Raw genomic sequence first — 13,424 nt, 5'->3', positions numbered from 1 at the left:
GACGTCCTCACTAATATATACAGTATTGTTGGGGTAAGCTTGACGTCTTCACTATATATGCAGTATTGGTGAGGTAAGCTTAACGTCTTCACTCTATATGCAGTATTGGTGGGGTAAGCTTGACGTCTTCACTATATATGCAGTATTGGTGGGGTAAGCTTGACGTCTTCACTCTATATGCAGTATTGGTGGGGTAAGCTTGACGTCTTCACTATATATACAGTATTGGTGTGGTACGCTTGTCGTCTTCAATATATATGCAGAATTGGTGTGTTTAGCTTGACGTCTTCACTATATATGCAGTATTGGTGTGGTACGTTGACGTCCTCACTATATATGCAGTATTGGTGTGGTACGTTGACGTCCTCACTATATATACAGTATTGGTGTGGTACGCTTGAAGTCCTCACTATATATGCAGTATTGGTGTGGTACGCTTGACGTCTTCACTAATATATACAGTATTGTTGGGGTAAGCTTGACGTCTTCACTATATATGCAGTATTGGTGAGGTAAGCTTAACGTCTTCACTCTATATGCAGTATTGGTGGGGTAAGCTTGACGTCTTCACTATATATGCAGTATTGGTGGGGTAAGCTTGACGTCTTCACTCTATATGCAGTATTGGTGGGGTAAGCTTGACGTCTTCACTATATATGCAGTATTGGTGTGGTAAGCATGACGTCTTCACTATATATGCAGTATTGGTGGGGTAAGCTTGACGTCTTCACTATGTATGCAGTATTGGTGGGGTGGGCTCGCTCGTAAATTGAAATGATAAAAGGAACAAAGGCCAAACATTCTCAGAACACCGCTGACTCTGCTCAAATAAATCATTATAACAAAATTTCTCTACAGGGCATGCCATGCTTCCGGCAATGACCACACCAGAAACTACAGTACTAACCTCTACTCCAACATCGACGGAAGAAGTGGAACTAGAAGGTTACCGTTGATACCAAAATAATACGATAGAAGGAATTGTATAATAGAGAAATCTCTTGCCTTGGACAATACATGGTGTCATAGAGTTAAATCCATACAAAATTGAATCAACTGATGAAATCTGAGTCTGTGACCTTTGGAAAGTGGACAAACTTGGAAAATGTGAATTGTACAGAGTATAGCAGAACAGGGCTTAATACAAAAACACATCCACGAAGATATGAGTACAATACTATGGAAGGATGTTCACATACTCCCGCTTCTTGAACTGTCGCATCACTGCGAAATATGATTTTATTTGAGGTATTATTTTGTGGATATGCGTCTTTGACATCATCTTTTCGAGACTCAGGACTTCGCTGACCATCAGTGGCAGTTGGGCCTTTTTAAGAAAAAAAGAAATTAACATTTTGTGCTCATAATATTTTGTGTCTGATTTTTGCGGGTGGGATAACGTTAAAGCCAATATCTCAGACACTATCGAATAGTTTTAAGTGTTGCTCATTGCCCAAGATAGAGCAATAATGAATTTATACATGCATGTTTATTGTCCTGTTTTAACCTTATTCTAGCAGTACTTGTTCCAGAAACTGTGATAGGACATATCAGGATTTGTATTCAAATTTACACGTTGTGTTACAATAACAGTTCACAAGCATGACAACTACGTCTCATCCACATCACCTAGAGTAATACGAATGTTTGTTTGTTTGTTTTGATACAAAGTAAACTCATAAATCTTTTAAAAATAGCAGGTATTATTTCCATATTTTATGCAATATCCGGAAATCCCCACTGCGTATTGAAGTTGAAAAAAAACCTAAACCTCTTTTTCCACCGGTACCTAACACTATCTTGTACATTTGAACGGTTAATTTAATTCCAAATTCGTATATAATTCGTTAAATAGACTTTCATCATTGGAAAGCAGTTTCCAAATTCAGTATAATGAGGACTTTTATCTATGTAACCTGACTATGCAGTTTGCTTAGATTCTCTTGGACCCTGACCACTATGAACAATTTCAGTGATCGGGCGTCTCAGATAAACACATTTTTACCCACTACTTTGCCTTTTAAGACCAATGGTGTCAAAAGTCATTTATTGCATGTCGTGAAGATAATCTCTGGCGTTGACCTTATCCATTTACCAATGATAGGCAATGGGACAGTATGTGGTGTGACAACAGCAAATTCTTAATCATCATAGGGGCCGCTCATTGCATGACATTGCCATTGAAATTTATCGAAATATTCTAAAAAACAAATAGTTCGTAATAGCGTAAACAAACTGTCATAAAGTGTTCAAGTGATTTTTGATCAGTGTTATACTTGGTTTTCTCAAGAATAAACCCAAATTCCAGAGGATCGTAAAATAATATGTAATAACATATCGTGTAGGCCAGCTATTTCGTTTCTGGACACACTAGACACTGTGTCATTCTTACAAATGCATAATCTGCAGGAAAGCATCCTTATATAACAACACTGTAGTACTTTTAGGATTTCACTGTTTAAAATGCGTTTCACAAACCCTTATGCTCTCAAATTTAGATATAACAACGGCACCATCTTCAATATCTGCAACAGCACCCGCCTTTGAATATGAAACAACAACAACAACGACGGAAGAGGCCGAGGAGGCAGAGGAGGGTGGGTTGTATTATCTATGCTATACACTACAAATCAAAAGTAATCCAAACGCCACGGCAGACGCCAGATTGTCGCCTTAACCAAAACATCTCACCGCGTACAACAAATATATATCCTGCATTTGTCGGTAGTTTAATCTAGTTTCCAGAACTCAAATATTGACAAAAACTGCCAACTTTGTGGTGAGAACTCTTGTATCTATGATACATTCACCGCGCGTTCACCGTTCACTAAGCGTTCCTTACGCAGGACAGGCTTACCCTTTTCACCTGGTGTCTTTATTTATTTTCATTGATCTATTCATAAAATTGTCATCACTATTTTGCCTTTAATGTCCAGTGGAATCTGTTTCAACGTTTCATCTGGACTTATTCTCTGTCGTTGATATTTTTTATTTGCTTACGGGGCCCCTCTCATTCCACAACGTAGATCACGCTCGAGTACCTCGTACGCTTTCTTGATTAGTATCTTTTGAGTTGTAGTATACACAATGGTCGACAGGAACGATTCTATGGAATCGTTCGACATCTAAGTCAATGGTCTTGTTGACATGTAACGCATGTGACGGCGAAAATGCTGTACATTCTCACACACTGTGTGAACTCCTGTCAACTGTCCGTACATAACAGTCCTTGAAATCGTCACTTTTGGGGGGCATAGTCGAATGTTCCATGCGAAGGAAATACAATTGTGATTTCCTCTCGAATGCATCTATATGTCGAAGTATAAAGTCAATATAAATGTTAAAGTCAACTGACCTAGAATGGAGTGTGCTTGTGTCATGGACCTATTCATGTCGCTTATATGACAAGGATCATGAGTGAGTGGATTGTGTATAACGCCACTTTTAACAGTACTTCAGTAATTCCACGACAATGCAGGTGAAGGTCTTAGATATCTACAACTTAAGGGAAGCCCACGAAGAAAGTGTATGGTGCTTACAAACCTAGAAACATGAGAAGGTTGTATCTGGGATTCGAACCCAAGACTATTGGTTTTGGGCAACCCACGGGACGTCATTTTTTGCACGTCACAGCGCCTTACACACCTAGGTCACCCACGCCCCCTCATTTGGGTGAGTGAGTATGGTTTTAGGCCGCGTTTATCACTATTTCAACGACATGTCGGCGGGGAACACCAGCAGTGGGCTTCTGCCGAGCAAACAACAAGGCTACCCCAGCGCCCCTGCCCCCTCAAGGATAGTGAAATGGCGAGTGCAGTCAGTATGTGAGAGCAGTGCCAAAGTGATTCATGTGTTTCAGAAGCATTTCGTCAGTAATTACAGCTGTGTTTTCAGGGACTGGAGAGGTGGCTAAGTTTATATTTAATTTGTTGCAGAGCCGTCATCCACGACCATCGCCCCAGTAACGACGAAGGCCGTGCAAGGTGACCAGGGCATGTATAGCAGATTGCTTCATGTGTACAAGATACTGACATCGAGAACGAAAAACAGAAGCAGTCAAGGTAAGTTGCTGATGCGTCTATCCGCAGTTTTGGCATCATAAGCTTCACGCTTTACGTCTTCACTACATGTGGTATTGGTAGTGTAAGATTAATGTCGTCACTGTATATGAAACATTGGTATTGTAAGCTTAACCTCCCAACTATATAGGGGGCACGGGTGGCCCAGTCGTCTAAGGCGACGCGATTCGCTGTGCAGAGTTGCATCCCTTTGGCACGCCAGAAACCTATGATTGTGGGTTCGAATCCCGGTTCGCCCCGATTATGTTTCTAGGTTTGTCAGCATCATACATTTGCTCGTTGGTTTCACCGACGTGGAAAACGTCTGAGAGCTGCATCACTTCGGGCCTTCCTCCCACATTAAGCTGACACGTCGCGATATAACTGGAATACTGTAAAAGTGGCGATAAACCCAACTCACTAACTCCACTATATATGCATCATTGGTCTTGTAGTGAGTGAGAAGGGTTTTATATTCCAGCAATATTACGGCGGGGGACACCAGAAATGGGTTCCACACATTGTACCCATGTGGGGAATTGATCCCGGGTCTTCGGCTACCCCACCGTCCCCATTAGTTGGGGGCACGAGTGGCCCAATCGTCTAAGGCGACGCAATTCGCTGTGCAGAGTTGCGTCCCTTGGGCACGCCAGAAACCTATGATGGTGGGTTCGAATCCCGGTTCGCCCCGATTATGTTTCTAGGCTTGTCAGCATCATACCCTTGCTCGTTGGTTTCACCGACGTGGTAAACGTCTGAGAGCTGCATCACTTCGGGCTTTCCTCCCACATTAAGCTGACACGTCGCGATATAACTGGAATACTGTAAAAGTGGCGATAAACCCAACTCACTCACTCCACTATATATGCATCATTGGTCTTGTAGTGAGTGAGAAGGGTTTTATATTCCAGCAATATTACGGCGGGGGACACCAGGAATGGGTTCCACACATTGTACCCATGTGGGGAATTGATCCTGTGTCTTCGGCTTCACCATATATGCAGTATTAGTGTTGTAAGTTTGACGTCTACACCACATATGCAGTATTAGACTAAGTGTTGTCAGTTTGACGTCTTCACCATATATGCAGTATTAGTGTTGTAAGTTTGATGTCTTCACCATATATGCAATATTAGTGTTGTAAGTTTGACGTCTTCACCATATATGCAGTATTAGTGTTGTAAGTTTGACGTCTTCACCATATATGCAGTATTAGTGTTGTAAGTTTGACGTCTTCACCACATATGCAGTATTAGTGTTTAAGTATGACGTCTTCACCATATATGCAGTATTAGTGTTTTAAGTTTGACGTCTTCACCATATATGCAGTATTAGTGTTTTAAGTTTGACGTCTTCACCACATATGCAGTATTAGTGTTTTAAGTTTGACGTCTTCACCATATATGCAGTATTAGTGTTTTAAGTTTGACGTCTGCAGTATTAGTGTTTTAAGTTTGACGTCTTCACCATATATGCAATATTAGTGTTGTAAGTTTGACGTCTTACCATATATGCAATATACATGTTGTAATGATATGGCGTATTCCAGTCACAAATCACAGTCCAGTCACGTAATATTGACGTTAGTACTTTGCAACTGCTTATGAGCAGGCAGATGAGAAAGAAATTATCTTTATTATGTATACAGTATTGGCGTTGTAAGCTTGATGTCAGCACTATATATGTGGTATTGGCACTGTAATAAGATAGCGTGTTCAATTCATCCAAAATCCCAGAAGCAATGTACCGATCACCATTGGGGTTGCCTTGGATGGTGACAAGATCCATCTAACAATCGTGTGACAGGCAACCCCAAACCTCAAATAAACGGTCTCATAAGTCTTAGTTCCTGGGTGTGAAGTCCGTGTTAACATGTCTCCAACCCCTCAATCGGCCATCTGTGACATGGAGCTAGAACCTGCTCTCTTCGGGCCAATGGACTCTTCACCAAGTCCTCTGATTCCAAGATCACCGGGCCAAACAGCATGCTGAACGAATTCTTCGATGATGATCGGGAAGAAAGGGACGCTTGATTACCTTCATTGCGGGCAATTTCAGTACATTACTCACTGCTCCGATTTATATCATTCCGTTGGGTACTCAGAACAGGGGATGTTTCAAATCGTTGACAACCTACCAGCCGAAGCAGGGTCATGACCTCTCGCCTTGACGTCATGCCTGGTCTTCCTGCCCGTGGGAGATCCTGTACAACACTGGTTTGCCCGTGTTTTTGTACCAGTCTAGCTACTGATTACGGTATAATGATACCTGTGTCGACGTCCTGTGCTTTTGTATGTCATGACTGTCGAATGCATACCAATAATACGCCATCTTAAGACCTGTGGTAACCTTCTTCGTGCCATGTTCAAAGATAATGCTTCAACAGTGCAAGACAGTGTGGTTAAATATCCACAACGGCTGTGTACAGATACTGCACGTGCATGTCATGCTGCGATGTGACGTCATTTCGACGGAACACCATTCTCGACATATTCATCACTACATTTGCAGTAAAAGGGGATATTTCAGTACAGTTATGTTCAGGGTTGATTGACGTTTTTCTTTGTGTATATTTACGATTCCATTGTCATGTGTTTAATGAATTTATATGTGTTATCTGCAACTAATAACATATCAATGTGACAATCGCCAGCCGCCACAACGACATCACTTCCAACTACAACTACTACAACAGAAGAGCCCGGGGAAGCCGAGGAAGAAGAGGAAGGTGAGGAAGAATTCAATGTCGACAAAAAATCCCTAAAATATCTCTTATATATTATAATGCACCCTTGTCCAGATATAGATATGTCGTCACAAGGCCATATACACGAAAAGAAACGTTATATTAATGTATATCAAATATGTTTGAATGCACATTTCAAATCCTACTCAATTTAGCGAAAATGAAAAGAATAGAAGTTGTTTTTTTGCAAAGACTAAGACAGTCAAAATATCTACCACGCAAAACTGGTTTCCACGCGCGATATGTGATCAATCGACATCTCCGTTGTGATATTGCTGCAATGGAATTGCATCACAATGCTTTGCAGACAATTGTCACGTCATTTATTTCCGTGACGTTACAATCAAATGACTGATTAACTGTACTTCATACACTCAAGACGCGACTCATAACTGGTTACAAACTGAAAAAGTTTATTTAGAAGATTGATCATGTGACGAATCAATATTCGTGGTCAGTGTCAGACATTTGATTTAGGGGGTATCCATTGAAATGTATAGTTTTGTCACGTGGTACGGATTAACCAATGGCATGGCAATATTCTTAATAGAGGTCTAACAATGGTTATTATTGTTTACGATCTGAAAATGTTGACAGATTGATTTTGGATGATAAATAGAATCTCACCGAGAGTGTTTTGATATCAAATATATCAACACTCGATCCGTGTTGATATTTGTAGATCAAAGACACTCAGTTCATACCGCCATTTCAAATTGTAAACAGTTCGGATAACCTTTGTTGTTTATGTCCTACTTCAAGAAACAATGTAATTACTTTCTCAAATTACCTTGGCCTTATTAATAATCAAGGTTAGTGTGCAATAAGTAGATTGTCATGTATGTAAATAGTTGTATTTGTATGTAGTTTGTCAAGTAATAACATTTCTGTGATGCTATTGTTTTAGGTGTCATAAAAACAAAAATGTATTATACTACTAAAATATTAATTTACTAACACATTGTTAGCTATTACAAATAGTAGATATCCAAGCATCAACATAGGTTTTCTATAAAACCTAAACTCATGACCCATGTTCAGTCTAACAAGTGACACTTACAATTTGTGTGTTAATAATGTTACTAACATAGTGTAAAACGAGTATAAAAATAAGTCATGTTTAGCTTCTTCGTGGTCAAATGTTCTGATACAGCTGATAATTTCGTCATGCATAACATTAGTTCCAGTGGGAAGTATTGACGTTGAATCTTTCTCCACACTCCCCTTCATCTTCAATCATTTATATTTATATATGTGCAAAATGTTTAACACAGTATTCCAAATTTGGTTGTAAAGTTTATGTCATGATTATCCAAGTAATGGCTACCACCTCAGTCCACTGATATGCATGAAGCCTGTCCTTGATCATGTTGAGCGATATGTCCGTGTGAAGGAACATACACGTTTAAAAGGCATGTGTAGTTGTACAACTGTTTTATTTGGTTGTTTTGTTAACGCCGCACTCAGCAATATTCCAGCGATATGACGGCGGCAAGTAGATACTCGAGTCTGGCCCAGACAATCCAGTGATTGACATCATGTGCATCGATCTACTCAATTGGAATCCGATGCATACAATGATAAATGATTTCAGTAATTTATTTAAGGTAATTGAAAAGTATTCAAAAACATAGAGTGATCCACAGATATATATGACTACACTATTTCTTACATTGCATTTTGAGAATTTAAACTTTTCCTTTGTTGAAATATGTATAGTGTTTGAGGCACTGATAAACAAACGGTTGACAATATAAAACATTTCCCTGCGTTCATGAACTATAGCTCTGTACATCACCTGTAGGTAGCCAAAGTCATTGATATATGCTAGTATATATATATATATATATATATATATATATATATATATATATATATATATATATATATATATATATATATATATATATATATATATATATATATATATATATCAATTGCCTCAATGTTTGTGTCACGTTTTGGCCGTAAAGATTCCATTTGGATAGACGAATGTCTAAAACGAGATACCTTAAAAAATACATTGATATTTGAATGGGAAACTTTCATGAATTATTTTCATTTCGAGATGTTTCTTTTGCGGTTTTGTGTATTATATGTACAAACGCGTAAGGTGTTGTACGACATGGGTCAATCTAGAAAAAATGTAAAGACAGTGTCAATTACTATTTCCTGATTTTAACCTTCATGATGTTTATTTTGCAGCTGGCGGATCCGAGGAGTATGGTAGGTGTCGGAATCTTTACTTTGAGAAATTATTTTGTGTTTTTGGATTCTTAGTTAGCTTCGGTATCGAATGAAACTGACGATGCATGCAGTGAGGAGATAAGCCGACCGTGTTTACAGTAGGGTCAGGTTATCTGTAGATTTAACCTGGCGTTCAAATCTGCTGTTTCAATCACCTTTTCCATTGTGGTGTATAAACAAGAGTCCATTTGTTAAATGATACAATCTTTATAAATTGCGAAACTAGGAAAATCTTTACTCACCTATCAATAATTCGTTACAATTAATGGAAACGACGCACTGAACAGACTAGGGGAGATAACTCCTTATTACATATACAAATAAATGATGACTCATTTAGGATCTAACTGTACTCCACGTTAAAAAAACTACCCCCATAACTACTACTTCATCAACTACTACTATTACTACTTCATCAGCTACTACTATTACTACTTCATCAACAACTATTATTACTGCTTCATCAGCTACTATTATTACCACTTCATCAGCTACTACTATTACTACTTCATCAACTACTACTATTACTACTTCATCAGCTACTATTATTACCACTTCATCAACAACGATTATTACTGCTTCATCAACTACTACTATTACTACTTCATCAACTACTATTATTACCACTTCATCAACAACTATAATTGCTACTTCATCAACTACTACTATTACTACTTCATCAACTGCTATAATGGCTACTTCATCAGCCACTATGGTTACTACTTCATCATCTACTATTATCACTACTTCATGAACTACTATTATTGCTACTTCATGAACTACTATTATTACTACTTTATCAACTATTATTATTACTACTTCATGAACTACTATTATTACTACTTTATCAACTATTATTATTACTACTACATCAACAATTATTATTACTTCATGAACTACTATTATTACTACTTTATCAACTATTATTATTACTACTTCATGAACTACTATTATTACTACTTCATCAACTGATATTATTACTACATCATCAACTACTATTATTGGTACTTCATGAACTACTACTATTGCTTCGTCATTAACTACCATTTTTTACTACTTCATCAACTACAATTACTACTGCTTCTTCAGTTACTGCTAGTTTTTCTTCAAGAACTATCACTACTACTTCAGCAATTTCAACTGTACTGCATCTATTACTACTGTTATTAATTCCAACGTGACCATAACTACTAAACTTCATAGACACTAACACTACATCTGTGAACATCGCATCCAAGATGTCTACTATTTCAGGTAAGGCAACACCTGATACAAAATGACCAGTACAGCAATTACAATATGTTGTCTATTTGTTTCAGAATATGAATATTGATCTCCTCTGAAGATACTTCATCACAATGGAACTATATTGACTTCAACACCCTGTCAATGTGAACATAGTCTGTGCTATAAGGGTCAATGTTATGTGTCCATTGGTATTTGTGATCAGTTTAAGGGAGGAGGTTGAAGGGTAAATCGTTTCGTCTTATGGCCATACAGTAATTTATTTTAAACATTTTATTCATTTAAATGACATTGATTGGGGACAAGTTCTTAGAAATTAGAAAACTCCCTTCCAAAGACATATAATGACATGATAAAACTTACAAAGAAATAAAGAATGGGAAAGATGGGAGCAATGAGGTTGAAAGTTACACAAATCGTTTTGTCGCATCTACATAGTGATGTGGCGCTTTAAATATCAGCACATTGTTCTTTGTGGACAGATCAGAAATTCTATATAGGAGAATCGGTAAAGTAATGAACCCTCCACGATCAACAATATCGTTAATATATGTGAAAAAACGTTTATATTTGTTGATTCAAGCGTAAACATTTAAGTAAATACGAATTTTCATGTGAATTTTAAATAGCTTATAGTCGGTTGGTTTCATGAAATATTCTGTATAAATCATAATTTAGTCTACAACATTCATTTCATGCATAATATTAATTAAGTTATTTCATCCATATCTAAACACCACAGACGTTGCAATATCTATTGTAATTTATTTTTGTATTGAACAAGAGGTAATTGTCACTCTCTACTTTACTGTAGTCGCTCCTTTTATAATTTATAGACATGAATTGGAAGAATGTTGTTTCATGATACGATTGTACATTCCTAATTCATTAATGGTATTTCCATGAGATTTGAGTTTCGTGTTTGTGAGTGTGTGACCAGAAACCGTGTATTTAAAAGCTTTAATAAATGTATGACACCGTGTAATTCCACAATTCCTGGGTTGCCATTTTATCATTCCTGAAAGAAGAAGAGAGAGCATTTCTGGAATGTTTCAGTCGTACGTTTGGTTGTATGAAATCGAAAAAAAATTCTCCGAAAGGTACACAATTTCAACTATCCCAAGCAACATACAAAGGGACATATAAGATGTTCGCCGTTCTTACACTGGCCCCCGTCCACATGCAGGTAAAGCTGGGAGGAAGATTACAATGTTATCAGGCTTGTTGGCAAAATGATAGAAACTTCAAAAGTGACGAACATGTTAATATGTTATTGTATAAAACCCCTGACGATACACGAAGAAAGCTGTTGAAACACATGCATGTACATGCTTGTCTCTATTGAGACACATGAAGCAAGTACGTGACACATATACGTGGTACTCTTTGCGAGTGCAGGTTAAAACATTGCAAATGATATCTTGTGACGTTTCTCAATGTTGCACACCGCTTGAAACAAATTCGTGACACAAGGATGTTCATGTATGGCATCACTGCCTCTATTGATACACTTCCTCTCGCACCCGTCCTCCCCATTCCCTCTCTTCCCCTCCCTTTCTACCTCCAGACAAATAAAGAATCCAAGTTCCATGATCTGATGTTCATTGCAAATGCAATATAATATTGTGATATTTATCTGTGCCTCTATTCATCGGGACAATACAAGTGCAAATACTAACGAGAATTGTCAGAGTCGGATTAAACCTGCCGAGACTACAAACGGACCACAGTCTCTCAGTATCTGAGTGTACTAAACTGGTTTTCTATGACTTTGATGATCCAAAAATGAGCGATCATCAAACGGGTTTGTAATCTATATCCGGCACGGAGTGAAGGCGTCCATCATGAATCGTAAGACAGACGTCTCGTTGTCACGCGTTGAGGCATTCAGCCGCACTTGAAGATTGAGCTGTTTCAGGGGGCGAGGGGACAGCTGATAGAATAAACAGGTGTCAAAGTGTCCATGGGGATTCGAGTTTAGAATTGGTCATCAGTGTACTTGTCGGAGGCTGCTTCGTGTATCAGTTGGTCAGGCTCGTTGACGTGGTCGATTACGTCGCAACGCTACCCGACGGCGTGAAGCAGTCGTCACCATATCAATCACTGGTCTCTTTGGTCGAGACGCCATTATTTACAGGATGCTGTCACAAGGTTGCTGGGAGCAGCTTAAAACAACAAATAAGCAACTGAGATCAAAAGAGAATGTTCTAACAATTCAATATACATTCGTACTACGTGTACCAGTGTAACATCGACCGCAATGCTTGTTAGGGGCACACAGAGAGAGACAGAGGGAGAGAGAGAGAGAGAGAGAGAGAAAGAGAGAGAGAGAGAGAGAGAGAGAGAGAGAGAGAGAGAGAGAGAGAGAGAGACGTGGTGAACTGTCCTTTTGTGTTAGGTAGGGAGAATTTACGTTTCAAGGTATATATATATATATTCATTTCAGTCATGAAAAAAAATTTGTTTTCGGGAGAAAATAACACAAAACGTATATATGAAATAGGATATGGGGGAAAAGGAGATATTTTCAATCGTCACTCGATGAGAGAAACATGATATTTCACTCGACACATGAAATATCCTCAAAAAATATGGAGTAACTGGTAACATTCTCAAATGGTTAAACTCATATCTTCTAAATGTAATGCAACATGTTGTCCAAATCTGATATAAAAACACTTAAAGTCGGATGCCCCCGGGGCCGCTACTGTTCATTGATATATCAACCACATTGTTGAAAGCACTAAAAGTAAAATCCGTCTTTTCGCAGACGATACTTCACTTTTATTACAAATAATAAAAAAACCCAGCAGATTATCTCAACACTGACGTAAAAAGAATTTCTAATTTTCTGATTCATGGCGGGTAAAATCTAATCCGAAAAAAGCTGAAACTATTCAGTTCTCACGTAAATCCAATGAGAATCATTGTTGAAATTAAAAGGCACTTCTATATATCTGAAAATTCTTCCCATAAACATTGACTTTACAAGAAGATGGTTTATGGCACACTCTCGTAGATTTGATAAAAAAATGTTGGTCCAATGATTCATTAGTTTAATCTTCCAACTTTGAAAATTGTGCTCATATTTGGGATAATTGCTCTATTGAACAAAATAATATGCTTGC

At 38.1% G+C, this 13,424-nt stretch overlaps 1 protein-coding gene across 1 annotated transcript in view; it reads left to right on the top strand.

Moving 5' to 3' along the window:
* The window catches only part of LOC139472184 (mucin-2-like), a 29,290-nt gene extending 19,267 nt beyond the window's left edge, over positions 1-10,023 (top strand). Inside the window, exons 16-21 of the mRNA XM_071254560.1 lie at positions 859-945; positions 2,499-2,597; positions 3,936-4,061; positions 6,712-6,786; positions 9,010-9,025; positions 9,471-10,023. Of these exons, the coding sequence (XP_071110661.1) occupies positions 859-945; positions 2,499-2,597; positions 3,936-4,061; positions 6,712-6,786; positions 9,010-9,025; positions 9,471-10,023 (956 nt within the window). The remainder of the gene's footprint in view (positions 1-858; positions 946-2,498; positions 2,598-3,935; positions 4,062-6,711; positions 6,787-9,009; positions 9,026-9,470) is intronic.
* The last annotated feature ends 3,401 nt before the right edge of the window (positions 10,024-13,424 follow it).

This window comes from Haliotis cracherodii, unplaced genomic scaffold (assembly GCF_022045235.1).
Source record: "Haliotis cracherodii isolate W230 unplaced genomic scaffold, xgHalCrac1.p SCAF_24, whole genome shotgun sequence".
Taxonomy (NCBI): domain Eukaryota; kingdom Metazoa; phylum Mollusca; class Gastropoda; order Lepetellida; family Haliotidae; genus Haliotis; species Haliotis cracherodii.
The sequence above is the reverse complement of the archived record's forward strand: the minus strand, read 5'-3'. Positions and strand labels throughout refer to the sequence as shown.